The sequence below is a fragment of the Micromys minutus genome, assembly GCF_963924665.1.
Source record: "Micromys minutus genome assembly, chromosome: 1".
Taxonomy (NCBI): Eukaryota; Metazoa; Chordata; class Mammalia; order Rodentia; family Muridae; genus Micromys; species Micromys minutus.
Genome location: NC_137969.1, coordinates 33,632,479 through 33,654,835, shown reverse-complemented (window position 1 = coordinate 33,654,835; position 22,357 = coordinate 33,632,479). Strand labels below are relative to the sequence as shown.

General features: G+C 39.4%; 1 protein-coding gene across 1 annotated transcript in view; it reads right to left on the bottom strand.

Annotated features, from left to right (window-relative positions):
• The window catches only part of ABCA13 (ATP binding cassette subfamily A member 13), a gene marked incomplete at both ends in the record, with an annotated part of 453,164 nt that overhangs the window by 297,102 nt on the left and 133,705 nt on the right, over positions 1 to 22,357 (bottom strand). The window contains 3 exons of the mRNA XM_080920446.1: positions 17,369 to 17,508; positions 19,310 to 19,487; positions 21,020 to 21,184. Of these exons, the coding sequence (XP_080776572.1) occupies positions 17,369 to 17,508; positions 19,310 to 19,487; positions 21,020 to 21,184 (483 nt within the window). The remainder of the gene's footprint in view (positions 1 to 17,368; positions 17,509 to 19,309; positions 19,488 to 21,019; positions 21,185 to 22,357) is intronic.

Below are 22,357 nucleotides of genomic sequence, written 5' to 3'. Positions count from 1 at the left end.
TATAAAAACTCTTAACTCTGATATAGGGAATACCTGCAGGCACATATACATCTATGGCTGTGTGAATAATAGACACAGACACAGATAAAGTAAAATTGGACTCAATAAGTCAAAATACACTTATTTATCTGGCATGTGCACACACTAGCCTTCCAAAGCCCAAGACTTTCCTACAAATTCACCTCAAAGAACATATTGTTTAGATGAGGATTATTCATTTTATTCAAACTTCATACAAATAATTTTGAAATATAAAACATTATCAATCATACTTCCTTGAGTTTTAAGAGTGTGTTGTGTAAAGTACCCTATAGAATATTAGAATACCATTAGTCATCAAAATGAATTAGGTATAACCAATGTCCATATCCAAATACACTTATTATTAAACTGAGAAGTGAAAGGTAATCATGCATTTAACACAATGATAAAATGATAAGGCCCACAGGCGGTATTCATGCTTGTCTTCAGCCCACTGGCTTTTACGTATGAAAACTTTTCTAATTAGAAAGAGAACTCTGTGGGGTAAGGAGGTATATAGGAAGGTTTGGAGGAAAGAAATGGAAGGAGAGAAATGATATATCACAATTTCAACAAATAAATCATTTAAATATCTAAGTGAAAAAACTTTAAAAAGTATGTCTAAGGAAAAGAGGACAAGATTAATCAAGATAAATGTAAAGCAATGATTTACAAAAGCAGAAGAGAGATTTCTCTGTATAAAGAAGATGTGTATATCTCTGGAAGTTCAGTGCTGTTATTTAATATTTACTGAACTACTCAGATTCATTTAAATCATTTAATGCACAATAAATATTGAATTCTAGTTTGCTTTTTCTTGCTGTGATTAACACCATGATGGAATGCTGCTTGAGGAGAAAAAGATTTATTTGGCTTACAGGTTACAATTCATCTCCAATGGAAGCCTGGGCGGGAATTAGAGTAGGGACCAGAGCACTTATCTGATTGCTTTCTCTGGCTTGTTCAGTTATTTTTTTTTTACAACTTTATTTAAAAAAATAAAGATACATGTACAGATTTTTTAAAAGCATTTTGGCATAAAACTATATGAATTTATTTTTGTCAGTACTTGGTTTTTTTTTAAAGGTTTGATAGTATGCATTGAAACCTTAGTAGTTACAATGATCATAAAGTACATGTTAAACAAAACATAACATGGAAATAGTCAAAGTTTTCTTGGTGTGTAAAGATGAAACATATTGGGTTTTTAAATACCAAAAATTACCACAAGGCTATCTTCTTAGCTCTTGAGTTATTAATGATTTAACGTCTCAGTGTATCCCACTCTGAGAGGGTGTTCTACACTTATTTATATTTTTTTTCTAAGAAGGATTAAGGCTTCCACTTTTTGGCCTTTTTTTTCTTTTTTTTTTTTCTTTCTTTCTTTTTTTTTTTTTTTTTTTTTTTTTTTTTTTTGAGCTTCATATGATATGCAAGTTGTTTCTTGGGTATTCAGAGCTTTCTGGGGCTAAAATCCAATTATCAGTGACTGCATATTATGTCTGTTCCTTTGTGAATGGGTTACCTTTCTTATATAGTGTTGGAATAATCATCCCAACTCCACTTGGGGTTAGTTTCACTCATGCATGCCTCCACCCTGGGAGAGATACACACCCCCTTTGGTTATGCTATTTGGCCCAGTCACAAGGCACTCCATACCTGGCCTTCCTGTTTCCAGTTACTCAAAGATAATTACAGACTTCCACCCTAGGGAGTGACTCCTACACCCAGCAGTTAGGGAATTTACATACCTCCCCTGTAATTACCTGAGGGTATAATACTGGGACCACTGTCTATGTGACTGAGTCTGCAGGCTGTCCTGAAAGACAGTTCAAGATGGAGTAAACTTTCTGGTAACGCGAATAATGTACTTGTGTCTTTCTTTCAAACCCTTAGGTCTTCACCAGGTTCTGAGTAGCTGTTAGTGGTATAGGCACCACAAATGGAGGCCCACCTTGCCTCCTGAAATATAGTCCAGGCCTGTGTTGGAATGGTAGTGTCCACAGTGGATTGGGCTGTTACATCAATGAACGACAAAGAAAATGTTCCACAGATATTGGCACAAGCCAATCTGACCCAGGCAATTCCTCAGTGGAGGTTCCTTCATCCTATGTGACTCTGGGTTATATCAAACTGACAACTGACAGCTGAAACTAACAATGACATATTGACAGATACAATTTTAAAGTTCAGGATAATTTATATATGGTAATATCAACAAAGCTATTGTTGGGATTCTGTAAACCCCACCCCTCAATTACCTGGCAGTAGCCAGGTATGCTCCACCCCAGTGACCTGACACTATAAAAAGGGATGCTTGCCTCCTCCTCTCTCTCTTGCCTATTGTCCTCTTGAAGCCCTACCCCTCCTCTTCCCTTTCCCCCTCTCCCTCCGAGTGCTCATGGCCGGCATCTACTCCTCTACCCACCCCCTCACTCTCACACTCACTCTCTCTCTGCCTCTACCACCCTCTTAACTCTCCCATGACCTGACCTGAATAAACTCTATTCTGCACTATACCATTGTATGGCTGGTCCCTCAGGGGGAAGGGATTCCCACGCGGATCCCCCAGAGGCATCTCCCTTGCCCCCAGGCCTTGCCGCACCTCCATGCCCCCACCTAACATTGGTGCCCCTTCATCTTTTCCTTACAGCTATCAAATGTAAAAATTCCTTATAGCACAGGAATGACATTTGGTTTTTATGTTTTGATAAGATGTATGTTAAAAACAAAATGGAATATTACTGAAAATCTGTAGGAAACCCTCATCTACAAGCCATGTTCTAGTTGTATGGATTAATGAAAAGCAACCAATCTGACGATGCTCTCTATCCCCAAGAACATGGTCTTCAAATGCTATGAGTTTAATGGGGAGTTAGAAAAATGTTCAGTTAAAAATTCTTGCCTCATAAACATGAGGACCTGTGCTTTGATCCCCAGAGCCATATAAGCAGCAGGTATGGGAACGTACCCCTGAAATTCCAGCACTTGTGCTGCAGAAAGATGAGCATCCCTGGGGCATGCTGCTCAGCCAAACCAGTAAAATCAATGAGCTCCAGGTTCAATGGAACCCTGGATCAGGCCTAAATGGGATCATTTTGATTGTAGGAAGTAGAGAAATCAATTTTCCACTGACAAGATGCATCATTACTGCTGTTGGTTTCAGTGTCAGAAGTTGCTACGTGGCTGCTGTGGAATCAGACACATCAGTGGTATTACCCACTCCTTGGCCATGTGTGCTATAATACCAGCCTGACAGGCAAATACTACTACTGTACAACTCCATATTGTATGTGTATATTATTATACAAATTCTACCCACTACTATAATACTGACTCTACTAAATGCTTTCTGTTTAGATTTGAGGTCCACGCTACAGGGACCTATCTGTTATGGGATATTTGGTCCAAAGTCCATGGTCATGAAGCTGGTAAGCACTAGGGGGAACCTGCTATTGTTATTTTGCTAAATGTGCATGCTATTGAATTGCATTCTGTGTTTATGTGTATATACATAGATCTGTGGAACTCACAGCCTTGGTCAAAGAAGCTACCTTTTGCAGTGGACAGCAGTGAATACAGACTCATACCTGCTGAAAGTGCTGAGATTAAGTGCCTGTGAGTGCTCATCCCTACATGAAACTACATGTCCCCTGCTCCAATCCCAGGCACAGGGGACATCATGAAAGAGAGGAGAGGAATGTAAGAGCTGAAAAATGGGAAAGGTGCTGTGGAGTGCTGGACATGACAGGGCTGGTGCACATGAACTTAGAACCACATCAGTGACAAACAAGTAACTTAGATGTCACTTCAAAGAAACAACAGTATTAATGAAACAAAGAACAGTGCCAACTGACAGCTGTGTCCCATATGTTACAAGGGAATATTAGTCAGCAATATAAATGAATTGCTGCACAAAATACTTTGGGGAATTATGCTAGATAAAAGTAAGCTAATCCCTGACACTTATATATTACATTATACCACCACCTTAACAATCTAGATGTAACAAAATCCAAAACTGATCAGGGGTCTTCAGGTTAGGAGTTGGAGAGAAGTGGGTTAGGCATAATATGGTTAGGTATAATAGGATAATGCCAGGGACCTTGCAATCATGGGATAATTATGTCTCTGACCTGAGGTAGATAGATGAACTTACAGAGCGATGACTTCCCAAAACAAACTACTCAAAGACACATGCAAGCACAAGTAGAAGGAAAACTGGGAGACCTGGGTAAGATAGAGAATCATAGACTCCTGACAGTGCACATAGACAGACAATGACCTCAAAGACAAAGGTTAGTTTTTATACAGATTCAGAAGCCCAGTTGAAATGGCCTACTGAACAAAGACCAGAACAGGCAAAAGAGAGATTATGGAAGAGCAGGAGAGAGAGAGAGAGAGAGAGAGAGAGAGAGAGAGAGAGAGAGGAGAGGGAGGGAGGCAGGGAGGGAGGGAAGGAGGGAGAGAGGGAGGAAGGAAGGAAGAAAAGAGGGAGGAAGAAAGAGGGGAAAAGAGCTGAACTAATTTAAGAAGGAAGTATCAAAGGAAGGAAGGAAAAGGTATATGGGAAAAGTAAGCAGATAATTTGAGAAGAAAAGACAAAGAGGGAAAGAAAGAAGGAAAGAAAGAAAAGAGAAATGTAATAAGAGAAATGGAAGGAGAGACTGTCTGCAATGGAATAAAATCTTGCAAATGAGATAATAGTTCTGAACTTATAATTTTCTGTGCTGTACCTAGGATTTTCCTATGAGTGTCTCCACCCTGCCAGTCAGCGTCTCTTACCACTCCGAGAAGACAGAGGAATTTTAACAATGGATAACTGGAGCTCTTCAGAGTAAATGCCACTTCAATGTTCACTACAAAAAAAGAACATTTCCCAGTTTCCACTCAGACCACTTCATATTATAAAGGGTCATTTTGGACAGACGGATGCATGAGCGGACAAGTAGGTGGATGTGGAATGGATGGATGGTTATATTTGGAAGGGTAAATGGTAGGAAGATATAGGACACTCAGCTTAAGGAAAGAAAGCATTGGGGGGAGCCAGCCTTTTCAAAAACACCGGTCGTTTTCTTTAATGGAAGGAAATGGATAACACCTGGTCACCTGGAAATTCGGAGTCTGACAACATGGTGATCTTGTTGCTATTCTGTGGAGCCAGTCGTTTCCATGCCCCAATATCCTGAGCACTGCTTAGGCCCTTATCTTGAGCTGAGTCTCTCAGTGAATAGAACACATCCTTATGAACAGATCCTGTGTGTTGGGCATCCTCCATTGACACAACCTATCCTTATGCTGTTATAAATCCTTCCTCCTTAGGCCCACACCCTGAGCTCTGTTTAGCAATCAAATCAGTAGAACTCATTCTTATTGTAAAGGTCACAGGTGCTTTGCTACTTTGATACTTTGCTAGGGAGTTTCTATGTAGCTATGCCTAAAGCTTTCTTGTGATAACTGTCACAGGAAAACCCTTTTTCCAAAGTTTTACTTCACTTAAATATGTAAGAAGAATAAATCACAAGATCAAACTCTAAAAGTTTTGACCCACAACTTCTGGCCTGCACAAATGGTGCCAAACTAAGTTTCAGACTTTACATAGATTATCTCCTCACAGGCTATGAGGCTTATGAGATCCCTGAAAGGAAGAACACCTGTAGTCCCACAAACAAAAGGGGTATGGACTTTGACCATCCCAGACAGAGAGCATGACTTGATACACTTTCCTTCACCAGAGACCAAATGACAGGGTAACTCCTAGAAAGGTTTTGGTTCCAAGGTAATGAGTTTGAGTCCTAGCTCAGCCAGTAACTGGTAAAAATCTTGAGCAAATTGTCTGTCTGGTGGAAATGACATGTGTGTATATTGGACAGAGCAGAAAACACAGTTCTCACAATGGAAAACATGGCGGTTGGCTGGTTGGTTTGTTGGTTGATTGGTTGGTTGGTTGGTTGATTTCATGCTCCCATTTCATGACCATGAACATTAACTGGCAGAATTAGATATAAAGGTATAATGATGGCAGTCCACACACATCTTAGATCTACAAAAGAGCATTGTATAGCCATCTCTATGGACTTGTACAGTATCTAGCCTCACATAACAAGCACATCCTTAGGTCTTCGGATAGTGGTTCCTTAGACACCTGGTGTTTTACAGGGGTTTGTTTCCAGAAAATTTTTCATAAAATTTAATTACTTTTATCCTGGGCAACACTGCTGAATTTTAGTAAATGACTCTATGTTGGATCCTTTTCGCCTACCTGAAACCTTTATCTGGGCTGAGCCATTAAAACTTGCTCTCAAATCACTGGGGAGATGCCCATAATTAGAAAGCAGATTTCTATGAATTTCACTCCCTGAGGACAACCTCAACCTGCCTATGGATCTTGTGAGTTCCCTTCAATCACTGTTCTGAACATGTTAACAGTCTATTCAGCATCTGCTGGCTCTAACCCAGTCCTGGGCAATATCTACTCTCTGATATATTCCACCTTCAATAAATATCCAAGCCAACTGCCTCAGACCTACTCTTAATTTATATACTTATTTGTAGTATAGAACTACTAAGTGGAAAGAACAGCCCCATGACTCATGTTCACTTTTAACCTGTATAATTCATTCTGTTCTTCCAAGTTATGAACTTCTAAAGATAGGGTTGTAAGGGTATGTGAAAGGCCACGCCTACTGTTACACAGCCTATATAAAAGGCAGTCCATGTGCTTAAATAGCTAGCCAGTAAACCAACTGGTGAAGTGCAGATTGCATATACAGAACCCTTACTATTTGATGGGTAGCACCAAAGAAACTATCGATAAAAAAGAACCCCAGAAGTACAGGTCCCAAACTTCAGTTTGAACCAAAGGCTGTCATTTAATAGCCAATACACTTAAAAATGTAGATTTCCTTAGCCTTTATTATTGTGCATTGCTAAAATAGGACTAGTTGTGCTTGGGTCTTGTGAGAAATGGGCAAGAAAGCATTTGGGAGTGTCCATTCTTTTGCTTAAATATTTTAAAAGTATTCAATGAGCAGTCGTTCTACATCTAAGACAATAAAATTATTATGTGAGAATTCTAGAAATATGAGAACATGATGCATTTAGCATCCTCTCCCTTTCAGATACAATCAGAAAATCAGTAGAAAGATGACACTGACTGTTGGGATTCTGTAAACCCCACCCCTCAATTACCTGGCAGTGCCAGGTATGCTCCGCCCCAGTGATCTGACACTATAAAGGGGGCTGCTTGACCCCTCCCCTCTCTCTTGGCTTCTCTTGCCTCCTGGCTCTCTTGCCCTCCCAAACCTACCCCTCCTCTTCCCCTTCCCTTCCCCCCTCTCTCTCCACGTGCTCATGGCCAGCCTCCACTCCTCTATTCCTCTCCCCCTCTGCCTCTACCACCCTCTTAACTCTCCCATGACCTGAATAAACTCTATTCTGTACTATACCATTGGGTGGCTGGTCCCTCAGGGGGAAGGGATTCCTAACATGGACCCCCCCCCAGAGGCATCTCCCTTACCCCCAGGCCTTGCTGCACCTCCATGGGCCATATGCCCCCCATTCTCTTCATTCTTCCCCTAACATTGGTGCCGAAACCCAGGATGTCATCTTTTCACAACATTGGTGCCCCGTGACTTTTCCTTTCAGTGACTTTTCCTTTCATTGTTACCCCGTCATTTTTTCCTTACACTGAAGATCACTTTCTCCCCCATCAAAATCTGATGTCCCAGAACCCAAGCTTGAAGCTAGCCTGTGCATGGGAAACCATCATCCCTAATCTGCTCTGCCTGATATTCCCTGTGCCATGAGGGCAGTAACTGAACTGTATACACATGTGAATTCATGAAAAGAAAATAATGGAATGTAGCAGAAAACTACTAGGTAAAACACTGAGTGGGAAATCAAAAAGACCTGGAATTGAGTGCAGAACTTACTCAGCCCTAAAACTCAGCTTCTTCATCTTGGAACTGAAAGTGTAAACTCCTAATCTCAGTAGTAGATCTGTGGCACTGAGAAGGTGTCCAGTCAGTGTTGGTTCATGGTTTCAGAGTTAGAAGGGGTAGTTCTTTCTCCATCTCTTCTTCCATCTTGATTCAAATCTGAACTTGAAATTATACTTGAGAACTGATACCCAGTATATAAACTCTATGCCTCAAAAGTCTCATTTCTCTAAAGATGACTGACTGTTCCAGTCATCGAGTTAGCATCTTGCAACTCTCCTCTCACCCCTGTTCTCAGTAATGAGGATGGACCCTGTAATCTTTCTTCTTTGGCAATTGGTACAACATTGAGCTTGCATACTTCTTCCCATAGTCCAAAGTGTAGATGCCCAAGCACCTCTCAACACCTTGCTGCCACTCAACTGGGCTTTCTTCAGTGCAGTTTGGAACTCAAGTCAGAGAAAAAAGGCTAGTTCCACAATGGTGTGTTCTATTCCGTGCCAGTCTCTGCTTTTACTGCAGTCTCCAGTGTCCTCTTTCTAGTACTGACTCTTACTCCTATGCTTTTTATAATAATCATCATCCATATTAAACACGTGCTGCTTCTCTGTCTTCTTATTCTCTTCCTATTACTGTAGAATATAACAAAATTGACACCATGCTCAGAAAATGGTAATAACTGAGAAGAAAAGATAACAAAATTCACTATGTTAAGACCACTTAAGCATGCCAAGAATATGAAGTTTTTTTTTAATTCACTTCAATCATTTTAGAAGGTGACAGAGGTTTTAAAAAAAAAGCACAGCAATCAGATGACAGGAGGTGGATGAAGAGACACTAATCCTTTGATGTCTTTTATAAAGTAGAGCTCTACACTATAGTCGTAATGTGATTATAGTCACCAAGAAGCTCAAGTTGTCAGAGATCCACGTGTTTTTCACTCTCTGGCTTCTGCTTGCAGCACTGATCCCAATAAAGTTCGTGGACTACTGGTTGAGCTGGAAATGGACCATCACCCATCAGTCCCCTTGTTCCTTACTGCACACTGACTTTCATCTGCAGAAATCTGCTCAGTCACAGGTCAGTATGCCCACAGAAATAGGCAGGTCTCATATTTGCTTCCATGACCTCTGAGTAAATGACTGTCAGAATGAAAAAGACATTCTTGGTTCTCTGGCCTGGAAGGTCTCTTGTGACCAAAGAGAAGAGAACACTTGGCTCAGTACTCGTAAAACATTTTAATTAATAAAGCAATCTGAACAGCACCTCCTCCTTGTGCAGCTGGCCTTGAAACAAAACCCTTTATATCTCAGTGCATGCCACTAATTCAGCACAGATCTTACTTTCTCCCATTGTGTTCTGCTGGTTCTGCAAAAGACACTGGGCAGCAGGACTGTGCCCTGTTCTGACTTGGACAGAGGATTTGAATGATATATCTGGTGGGCATCCAGGTCTCCTTTTTTCAGATGGAGAAAAAAAGTGTTTTTAAGAGAAGCAGTAAGCCTAATGCCACACATAACTTGGCAAACGACTGCTTAAACCCTGTCTTCTAAGAGATTGCAATTCTTGGTGACAACCTCAGTTTCACAAACTGAATCATAGAAAATCACACATTTTTATGAATATTTTTGCGTAAAAAATGATAGTTTCTTATATTTCTACTTAATAATAAATAACCAAGAAGCTAAGACTAAGCAATACCCACAACTGTCCATCCTTGGCCAAGATCCACTCTGAAAATTGTCATCATCAGCCCAGGTCATGTTGTGCACACAACTTAGAGTGCATTGATATGGACCTAGCGAGACATTCTAAAACACTCATAAACATACAGTATGCCAAATATATAAAACAGTAGCATAATCTTCAGTATCAAGTTTAGTGCACCACACACAATTCTCTGTCCTCTATTTTATCCAGTGCACCAACATCCTCACAAACATGAGTAATGCATTATGCAGTGACTTGATGACAGCTATGTCACCAAAGGGCAGTAGGAATGTCTCAGCTCCATTATAACCTTATAAGACTATCAGCAATTGTGTGATCCATCACTGCCTGAAATACTGTGATGGGGAGAATGGCTTCCATTAACACCTCCAATCACTCCAGTAGCAAAGATGGCATTGCAGCAAGTATCTATCTGCTGTTGTGGAACATGTGTCCCTGTGCTTAAAGACCAGAACCAATTTTCATAAACTAAATGACCATAGGTGACTGCAAGAATAATTTATCCAAGGGACAATGGCATTAATGACTCAGTTTTATGAGTGTAAACGTAAGACAGTGCATGGTCTCTGGTGACATTAACCAAGTAGAACAAGACAGGGCACAGTCTGCAGGCATGTAAGCAAGAAAACTAGACATCTTCTCTTATACTACCTCTATACCTCCCTCAGCAGCCAAGCAAGAACCAGTAGGATCATGTCTGGTTCTTTTGAAACCCTTATCTGAGAACATTGATGTAATGTGTGCCCCCTCTCCAACCCTGCATCCAAGGGTCTGGACCTTCACATTACTGTCTGCATTTCGCATTATACTATTTTTTTGTTTCCTCAGCTGTTTGCCTTTTCTTCCATACTTCTGAGGAGGATGGAATCAATGAAAAACACAACACAGCACATAATATATGTTAATAATGACATTAATATATATATATGTATGTGTGTGTGTGTGTGTGTGTGTGTGTGTGTGTGTATAAAACACATAGCTTTTTACAATTAAACTGAGATAGAGACATTTTTCCATGAAATTCCTGAATATGGAAGACCTTAGTAAGAGTTAAACATTCAGGGCATTGCCTAGCATTGGCTTTGGCCAGAGTGCTGGTATGAGCATCTCTTACAGGTATAATAGCAGAACAGGGCTCTGCCCATCTGCCACCTGGACCAGCAGTTCCCAAAGGTACAGGCCTGGTGAGAAGTTGATCCGAGTAGCCAGGGGGCAGAGAGATCTCTGCCGAGTGCGCACAGAAACCGCACCCCTGCCCTGCCTGATCCAGGGACCAGGAACTCAGCATTGGGACCTCTGTTCCCACCCAGCAACTTTGGGGTGCAGAACAGGGCTCGGTGCATCTGCCACCTGGACCAGCAGTTCCCAAAGGTACAGGCCTGGTAAGAAGGATATCCGAGTAGCCAGGGGGCAGAGAGATCTCTGCCGAATGCGCACAGAAAGCCCACCCCGGCCCTGCCTAATCCAAGGACCAGGAATCCAGCATTGGAACATCTGTTCCCACCCAGCGGCTTTGGGGCACAGAACAGGGCTCAGACCATCCAACCCCTAGACCTGCGGAGACCCAGGCATGCAGACCAGGTACAAGGGAAAGGCAAGAACATATCAATGACAAGATGGCAAGAGGAAAGTGAAAGAGCATATCCCAAGGAAACCAAAACAACCTGGCAACACCAGTACCCAGCTCTCCCATCTCAGCAAATATTGGAATGCCAAACACTCCTGAAAAAGAAGACAAAGACCTAAAATCATACCTCAAGATGATGATAGAGATCCTTAAACAAGAACAGGAGAAAAAGCAAAAAGAATCAAAACCTTTTAAAGAGGAAACAAGAAAAACACTCAAAGAACTAGAGGAAAACAGAACCAAAGAGATGAAGGAATGGAAGAAGGAATTTAAAACGGAAACTGACACAATAAAGAAAACACTAAAAGAGATAACCCTAGAGGTAGAATGCCTAAAAAAGAAATAAGAAGTCACAGATGAAAGCATTTCCAATACACTACAAGAGATTGAAGAGAGAGTCTCAGGGGCCGAAGACAACATTGAAAACATAGACAAAACAGTCAGAGAAGATGCAAAAAACAAAAAAGCTCCTAACCCAAAATGTCCAGGAAATCCAGGACACAATGAGAAGACCAAACCTAAAGATAATAGGAATAGAAGAGGGAGAAGAATATCAACTAAGAGGCACAGTAAATATCTTCAACAAAATTGTAGAAGAAAACTTCCCTACCCTTAAGAATGAGATGACCACGAGCATAAAAGAAGCCTACATAACTCCAAATAGAGTGGACCAGAAAAGAAATTCCTCCCGACACAAAATAGTCAAAACACCAAGTGCCCAAAGCAAAGAAAGAATACTAAAAGCAGTAAGGGAAAAAGGTCAGGTAATATGTAAAGGCAGACCAATCAGATTCACACCTGATTTCTCAACAGAGACTATGAAAGCTAGAAGAGCCTGGGCAGACATCATGCAAACCCTAAGAGAACACAAATGCCAGCCTAAGATGCTATACCCAGCAAAACTATCAATCACCATAGATAGAGAGATGAAGATATTTCAAGACAAACCTAAATTTACACAATATCTGACCACAAACCCAGCACTACAACAAATTTTAGGTGGAAAACCCAATACAACAAGGGGAACTACATCCTAGTAAAAACAAAAAAACTCCTAAGCAAGAAAACCAAAAGAAGAAAGAGACACAGACACAACTCAATCTACAAAAGCAATAATAACAGGAAACAGCAACCACTATTCCTTGATATCTATTAACATAAATGGGCTTAACTCCCCAAAAAAGAGACATAGGCTATCAGACTGGATACATAAACAAAATCCAGCATTTTGCTGCATACAGGAAACTCATCTCAGAGACAAAGACAGACACTATCAAAGAGTAAAAGGGTGGGAAAAAAACTTTCAAGCAAACAGCCCCAAGAAGCAAGCTGGAGTGGCTATTCTAATATCGAATAAAGTAAATTTCCAACCAAAAGTTATCAAAAAAGATAAGGAAGGGCACTTTTTACTCATTACAGGGGAAATCTGTCAGGAGGAACTCTCAATCCTTAACATATATGTTCCAAATAAAAAAGCACCCACATTCATAAAAGAAACCCTAATAAAGTTAAAAAAATACACTTTACCCCACACAATAATAGTGGGAGACTTTAATACCCCACTCTCACCAATGGACAGATCATGGAAACAGGAACTGAACAAGGACACTGTAAAACTAGCAGAGACTATGAACCAACTGGAATTAAAAGATATCTACAGAACATATCATCCTAAAGTAAAAGAATACACCTTCTTCTCAGCAACCCATGGCACCTTCTCGAAAATTGACCACATAATTGGACACAGAATGAGCCTCAATCGATATAAGAAGATTGAAATACTCCCATGCATCTTCTCAGATTACCATGGTCTACGGCTGCTCTTTAACAACAACAAAGACAGCAAATAGCCCACATACACATGGAAACTAAATAATGCTCTGTTAAACAATAGAAGGGTCAAAGAAGAAATAAAGAAATTAAGGATTTTCTAGAATTCAATGAAAACAAAAACACAACATACCCAAACCTATGGGATGCAATGAAAGCAGTACTGAAAGGAAAACTCATAGCTCTGAGCGCTTCCAAAAAGAAAGTGGAGAGAGCATACATCAGCAACTTGACAGCACACCTAAAAGCTCAAGAACAAAAGGAAGCATATACACCCAAGAGGAGTAGATGGCAGGAAATAATCAAACTTAGGGCAGAAATAGACCAAATAGAAACAAAAAGAACCATTGAAAGAATCAACAAAACCAAGAGCTGGTTCTTTGAGAAAATCAACAAGATTGATAAACCCCTAGCCAGAATAACTAGAAGGCAAAGAGAGAGTATACAAATTAACAAAATCAGAAAGGAAAGTGGAGACATAACAACTGAAACTGAGGAAATTCAAGAAATCATCAGATCCTACTACAAAGGCCTATACTCCACAAAGTTAGAAAATGAAGGAAATGGATGAATTCCTAGACAGATACAAGATCCTAAAGTTAAACCAGGACCAGGTAAATCATCTAAATAATTCCATAAGACCTAAAGAAATAGAAGAAGTCATCAAAAGTCTCCCAACCAAAAAAAGCCCAGGTCCAGATGGGTTCAGTGCAGAATTTTATCAGACATTTATTGCGGACATAACACCAACACTCTCCAAACTATTCCACAAGATAGAAACAGATAGAATACTACCTAACCCATTTTTTGAGGCTACAATAACCCTTGTTCCTAAACCACACAAAGACCCTACAAGGAAAGAGAACTTCAGGCCAATCTCACTTATGAACATTGATGCAAAAATACTCAACAAAATCCTTGCAAACCGAATCCAAGAACACATCAAAACGATCATTCACTATGACCAAGTAGGCTTCATCCCTGGCATGCAGGGATAGTTTAATATAAGGAAATCCATCAATATAATCCACCATATAAACAAACTCAAAGAACAAAATCACATGGTCATCTCACTAGATGCTGAGAAAGCATTTGACAAAATTCAACACCCGTTCATGTTAAAAGTCCTGGAAAGAACACAAATCCAAGGTCCATACCTAAACATAATAAAAGCAATATACAGCAAACCAACAGCCAACATCAAACTTAACAGTGGGAAACTTGAAGCAATCCCACTAAAATCAGGGACTCAACAAGGCTGCCCACTGTCCCCCAACCTATTCAACATAGTACTGGAAGTCCTGGCTGGAGCGATTAGACAGCAAAAGGAGATCAAAGGGATACAAATCGGAAAGGAAGAGGTAAAAACATCACTCTTTGCAGATGACATGATAGTGTACTTAAGTGACCTTACAAATTCCACCAGAGAACTCCTCCATCTGATAAACAAGTTCAGTAAAGTGGCTGGATATAAGATTAACTCAAATAAATCAGTAGCCTTCCTATATTCAAAGGACAAACATGTGAAGAAAGAAATTATGGAAAAGATACCCTTTACAATAGTCACAAAATCTATGAAATACCTTGGTGTGACTCTAACTAAGCAAGTGAAGGACCTGTATGACAAGAACTTCAAACCTCAAAAGAAGGAAATTGAGGAAGATCTCAATGCTAAATGATGCTCTGTTGAACGATAGAAGGGTCAAAGAAGAAATAAAGAAATTAAGGATTTTCTAGAATTCAATGAAAACAAAAACACAAAATACCCAAACCTATGGGATGCAATGAAAGCAGTACTGAAAGGAAAACTCATAGCTCTGAGCGCTTCCAAAAAGAAAGTGGAGAGAGAATACATCAGCAACTTGACAGCACACCTAAAAGCTCAAGAACAAAAGGAAGCAGATACACCCAAGAGGAGTAGATGGCAGGAAATAATCAAACTTAGGGCAGAAATAGACCAAATAGAAACAAAAAGAACCATTGAAAGAATCAACAAAACCAAGATAGGAAAGATCTCCCATGCTCATGGATTGGAAGGATCAACATTTTAAAAATGGCCATCCTACCAAAAGCAATCTACAGATTCAATGCAATCCCCATCAAAATTCCAACCAAGTTCTTCATTGAGTTGGAAAGATCAATGTGCAATTTCATCTGGAATAACAAAAGACCTAGAATAGCTAAATCCATCCTCAACAACAAGAAAACATCTGTGGGAATCACTATTCCTGACCTCAAGCTATATTACAAGGCAATTGCGCTGAAAACTACATGGTACTGGTACAGAAATAGGCATGTGGATAAATGGAATAGAATAGAAAATCCAGAAATGAGCCCTCACGTATATGGTCACCTGATTTTTGACAAAGGAGCTGTCAACATTCAATGGAAAAAGGACAGCCTATTCAACAAATGGTGCTGGTCCAACTGGCACTCAGCATGCAAAAGAATGAAAATAGACCCCTTCTTATCTCTGAGTACAAAGCTCAAGTGTAAATGGATCAAAGATCTCCACATTAAACCAGATACACTGAAACTATTAGATGAGAAAGTAGGGAAAACCTTAGAACACATAGGCACAGGAGAAAATTTTCTGAACAAAACACCAATGGCTCGTGCTCTAAGGTCAAAGATTAACAAATAGGACTTAATGAGATTGCAAAGTTTCTGTAAGGCTAAGGACATTGTCAAGAAAACAAAACGGCAGCCAACAGAATGGAAAAAGATCTTTACCAACTCCACATCAGATAGAGGCCTAATATCCAAGGTATACAAAGAACTCAAAAAGCTAGACACCAGAGAATCAGACAACCCTATTAAAAAATGGGGTACAGAGCTAAACAAAACGTTCTCACTTGAGGAATATAGCATGGCTGAGAGACATCTAAAGAAGTGCTCCACATTCTTAGCCATCAGGGAAATGCAAATCAAAACAACCCTGAGATTCCACCTCACACCAGTCAGATTGGCCAAGATCCAAAACTCAGATGACAGCAGATGCTGGCGAGGTTGTGGAGAAAAAGGAACACTTCTCCACTGTTGGTGAGGTTGTAAACTGATACAACCGCTCTGGAAATCAGTCTGGTGATTGCTCAGAAAATTGAACATAGTACTACATGAAGATCCAGCTATTCCACTTCTGGGCATATACCCCAGAGACACTCCAATATACAACAAAGATACATGCACCACAATGTTCATAGCAGCTCTATTTATAATAGCCAGAAGCTGGAAAGAACCCAGATGTCCTTCAGTAGATGAATGGATACAAAAATTGTGGTACATTTACACAATGGAGTACTACTCAGCTATCAGAAACAATGATTTAACCAAATTCTTAAGAAAAATGGTTGCATCTAGAGAATATCATCCTGAGTGAGATAACCCAGTCACAAAAAAACAGACATAATATGCTAACCCCAGAGGCTCGGACTGCCCCAGAAACAACTCACAGACTGTGTGAAGTTCAAGAAAAAAAAGAAAACAAAACAAAAAAAAAAAAACAAAAAACAAAAACATTATGCTCAATCCTTACACACCTAGAAAACGTTGACTAGTTCCGGGTTACATCCTGTTTTACATGTACTTTTTGCTCATTGTAACTAGTAAGACCCTAATGCAGAGTATCAAACCTTAAAAAAAAAAAAAAGAAAAAAAAAAAAGCCAAGCACTGACAAAAATGTATTTGTATACATTTATGCAAAAATGTTTAAATTTTTTTTCTTTTATCTTTGTTTTTTAAAATAAAGTTTAAAAAAAAGAGATAAAAGGTGAGTAATCAAAACACACCACAGGGACTCATGATTTAGAAGATCAGTTTGTGGGTGCATCACTGAATTCGTTCTGCAATATCAGATGCTTCATGTGAAATGCTTAAATTTAATTCCAATGTTTTCCCAGAACTGTACCCCTTTACCTGACCTGAAAAGATCCTATTTGTAATTGTCCTCCAGTTTTAATATTAAAGTTAGTGAGTTCACTGCACTGGTAATTCTAAGTAACCCCCTCTGCCTCCAAAGCTTTCTCTAAGCAAATTGCTCTGCAAATCCACACATACCATCAAGAATTAAAGGATAATATCATGACAAAAGGAACTGAAATCAACATTAAGAAAAATTCTATGCAGCACAATGAATATAGTAATTCCATTGCATATGCAACAATTTTTTCTGATACAGTGTGTTGCATGGTTTACAAAATGTTACTTGTTTTAACTTACCCTTTGCATGACCTCATTAATCTCTGGAGAGTTTGGTGTATACAATATCTTTCCATGTAATACAGGCTTTAGGAAAGACCATACTAGAGCACCATTTGGGGACTGTAGAATTTCCTGATAAAGCTTCAAACAAAAGGGCGCTGCCACAATGAAAAGAGGAAAGAAGCTATTAGGTGACTTTGGTTAACAAAGAATGTCTAGCTAATGTTGAAACTGGCATGCACTCCCACTATGCCTTAGTTTTCAATAAATGACTTATATATGCTTTCATGACATATCTCTGAACAGTAGTCATTTTAATGTCCCTGACTTAGCAGTTCTTGCCCCCTAAGAAACATGAAGATCCCACCCACCAGGCTATTGTCTCTAATAGTAATGGCTCAGACACTTAAAAAGGAGATTGGGGGTTATTTCTATGCAGTTTTAATGGAGAAAATTCTTACTTCAATAATCATAATGTTGAGAATAGAAAGGTCTTTTTCTTATGTAGTCAACTCATCAAGTTACTCCTGGATTCTCTCTGATAATCTATATAAAAGCATCACTATCAGTACATTAAATCATACTATGTTGCCTCAAACAATTCCTCATGGTGGTTCCTATTGTAAAGCTAATTGATTTCAATAACAAGTCTACTTACATTGTCTAAACCTATAGGTTATTCCTCTTTCTAATGATTGATAATTGTTACATTTATAAATAATAATTGCATCAGTATAACCAGTTCTTTCAAGTGAAATAGTGGTACCTTGGAAGAGCCCCGAAAGAGCACTGTTATGCTGCCCTTATGTCATGATTCACGTGGCTGTGTGTTTTGATGACTACTGTTTTAATCATTGTGCTAATTTTATCTTTCCAAATATCATAAACATAAAAATACTTTTATCGAAAGTACAAAAAAAATGATAAAACTATCCCCTAAAATATAAGTTAACCATATAACAACAAATTAATCCTTGAATCATTGACTGTAGAGGTTATTCTAGTTTAATAATTTGCTCTTTAAATTACAAGCTTAATAGAGATGAGGACGGGTTTTATGTTAGAAATAATCATTGTATGCATAAAGCAAGAAACAAATCCAAGAGTCATCAGTGATATATAAGGTGAAAAAAATTCAGTTAAGTAATTTAATGTTCTCTGAGCTTCTAAAATGTCCTTCAAAGAGTGAAGCTTTACAGTGCTATCTAATGGTTTCTGTGACAACAATTTAGGGGAAAAATGCAGAAAGTTATTAAAAAAGATTAACTCTCAGTGTTAGCCAACTGACTGGACAGATGAACTGATGAGAGGATGGATGGGTGAGTGGATAGATGGGTGGGTGCATTCATGGGTGGATGAGTGGATGGATGCATGCATGCACAGATGCATGGATGAATGGGTGGATGAATGATCCATGGCTGCATGGATGAATGCATGGTAGATGCATGGATGGATGCAGAAATGCATGCATGAGTGGACAGATGAATAGATGCATAGAATGAGAAGGTATATGGATAAGGAAGGATAATCAGTCAAGAATCACAAATGAAAAACAAAAAGAAATGAGCATTAGAGAAAGAAGAAACAAAATTTATTAAAATTAAATAACTCTAATATATAAAATGACCCCAATGTTTGACAGCTATACAAAGCATTGAACAGCTATGGAATATACTGGCCTACTGCCAAACAATCTCTGAAACTGTTATCAACATTGTTTAACCTAGTGTACCCAAGGGGCTGGGGTTTTGGGTGAGTCAAATCTTTTAGATTCAGTTTTCTAAGATATGGCTGAGAGGATTATCCTGTGATCAAGAGCTCTGGGAGCTATCCGTGAGTACTTAAAACTCAATGCCATCACATGCCACCCGAGGCCAGCCCAGAAAGAACACCTCACCATGCATGCCCAGTTATTACTGTGCAAACCAGACTACATAATGCAGGTGGCTCTTGTCTTACTTGAGTCGGGAGGAATATTGAACTTCTCTTTGTCATCTTCCAAGAGTTCATTAACGCTGGGTAAATTCACGAACATGTTAGAATCGCTGAGGAAAAACTTCTGATCCTTACAGAGAAGCTTCATCACAGATTGGAAAGAGGCAAAAGCTGAACTTCTGGCTTGGCCACTTGATGAAACCTGAGCACAAGAAAAGCAACTTTCCAGGCAGATGGTCATTGCATATCCCTTTAACCCCAGCTCTCAGGAGACAAAGGCAGGAGGATCTCTGAGTCTGAGGTCACCTGGTCTACAGAGTGAATTCCAGTACAGCCAGTGTACACAGAGAAAGTCTGTCTCAAAAAAAAAAAAAAAAAAAAAAAAAAAAAAAAAAAAAAAAAAAAAAAACAGAAAGGAAACAAACAAACAAAACAAAACAAAACCTCAGATTATATGTGACTTGAAACTGTTTTCTCAGACCTCTCTCTGGAAGTGTAGTTTCATCTTTGACTAAATGTACAAGGAAAATAACAGACTCTGCTTGAGTCTGTCCTGTTCTTGAGAAACCACTGAAATCACTACAATGATTGTTTTTTTTCTAGGAAGTTATGTAGTAGAAGAGGAAAATCACACACTCACACTCACTTATTTACACACATTCAGACACTCATGTTCACTCATACATGCACACACCCACTCATGCATATTCACACACTCAAACACATTCATACTCACATTTGTATACTCACACATTCGCACAGCATTCCTACACATATTCACAGACACTTAAATACTCACATTCAGACAGACACATGTTCCCATACATTCATGAAAACTCACATTCACACACATTCATGTATACATTCACACGCTCACACTCAGATTCACTTACACTCACATTTTTACATATACACAATCACATCTACACATACATATACCTAGATATTCTCTCTTTCTCTCTCTTTCACACTCACACACACATACACACACACACACACATAAAGAATCATAAGCTCTCACATTCATGCACCACCTTGTTTGTCCAGTAACAATCCATCAAATAACATGACTATCTGAAATAATAGTCTTAGCATGTGTTCACACTGCTAAATTAATACTGATTCTTGACAGCTACCCAAATTACTCATCAATTGATGAGTATGTGAAAATACTGTTTGGAAGTATTCTGGGTACATCATTATCTGGGCCCTCCTGCATCTCCAGTTCACATTACCCATCCCTGGTTGGATGCATCCCAGGTAGAAGGACTTTCAGCAAAAGCTAATACCAAACCACTAACCTAATTCAAGACCATGAAGACTATGTTTGCATTAGAAGAAAATGATCTGTAATTTGTAAGCCAATTATTTATATGTAAATAAATGTTCTAAGGTTCTTGAAAGCAATTTGCTTTCAGAATTAAGTTAAACAAGCCCTTGAGATCTCATCTGTGCTAATAATTGACTTAGAAGATTTCCACTTCATAGACAAAGCCTGGGCTATCTCAGCTCCTTCACTGGAGGGACATAGATCAGCAGCACTTTTCATGAAGCTTTTAGGGCAGTGTCAGGAGCCTACTGCCATACTGTTAGATTCAGAGCCATTCAAAACTGTCCTTGTACATATATGCTGTGGTCCTATAAAATTATACACATCGCAAGAGAAACAAAAGGAAAAGAGAACAAAGAAAAAGAGCTAAAACATTTCCCCCATTCTTTAGCGATCAAACATACCTGTTGGAAGTCAGGCATGCCCAGCAAGGCAGTGATTTTAAATGTGTGAAGAAACTCAGGGAGGTATTCAAGGGCATGCTGAACTCTGGCAAGGATGGAGCTGAGGCTAGCAATGACATCCAACAGAGACTTCAGCAAGCCATTTGCTTCAGAGGGTATCAGAGTCTTACAGAACGGGGGGAAAGAAAAGAAAAAACCCAGAATAATCAATAATGTTTCTATTCTCACAAGCATCTCTTAAGCAGTAAAAACTTGATCTCTTGATTTTATTCTCTCTAGAACCTTAAAGGCATATTTGTTACACTCTATAAAAATTCTGTGTTGGGAGTAGATGTAACTGTGTTTTGTAGAACACATTAAATTATAGCAGTATTGTAAAATTGTAAACCAGCAACAAATTGTTAGAATTTGAATCACTTTCCAAATATTTCTTCTTCTTCTTTTTTTTTTTTTTTTTTTTTTTTTTTTTTTAGATGACTAAGGTAGATTTTGAGACAAGGCTTGAAATAGAAGTGTTTTTTGTGACTTGCACACATGCCCCACCACAGTGCTCCTTGCACCCTGGGGTAGTGCATGAGCAAGTGGAGACTCAGAGAGATGAAAACCTTCCTGAAGTCTACTAGTGAGAAAAATTCAGAGCTGCAAACTAGACCAGTAAAAGTGTCCGCTGCAACCCCCTTGTGCTCAGGTCTTCTGACACACAACAAATCTTGCTTCTTGTCTATATATCCCCAATGACAGAACACTAATTGCCAGAACTGGGATACTTTCCAGCCTTGATCATTTATGTACATGCAGACAGAACGGTGTCTGCAATGTTGGTTGTGCTGTGAGTACTTTCTGGCTGACTGAGATACATCAGAGGAATTTCTCCTCCCTCTGCAGGTCATCTGAGTCCTGAATATTCAGTTCTCCAGACTGGGCCAAGGAGTTCAATAGTAACCACTTTTTAGTTTTGTTCTCTGGGCTTCTGCCAGCTCTACAGCTCATATTCCCACTGTGTTCTGATAATGATGAACTATTCAGCATGCTAAGAATGTAGAGATGTCAGGAGCAGGAGAAAGGGTGTGGCTTGTTCAGTGTTCCACTCCCCTTTCTACTTATCACTGTCATCTACAAGTCAACCCTCAATGACCTTATTTGTGCAAGGAAGTGACTGGGATTCCTGCCTGGGTGACATTAACCCAGCAGAGCTTACTTCATTAAAGGCTTCTGGGGCTGTCAGCAACTGAGACAGAAAGTCCCTGTAAATAGTAGCTGCACTGAAATATCAGCAGTGAAGTATGGCATGTCCAAGTATTTATTTGGCTGTTAGAAACCTGGAGAGGCCTTTGTAGG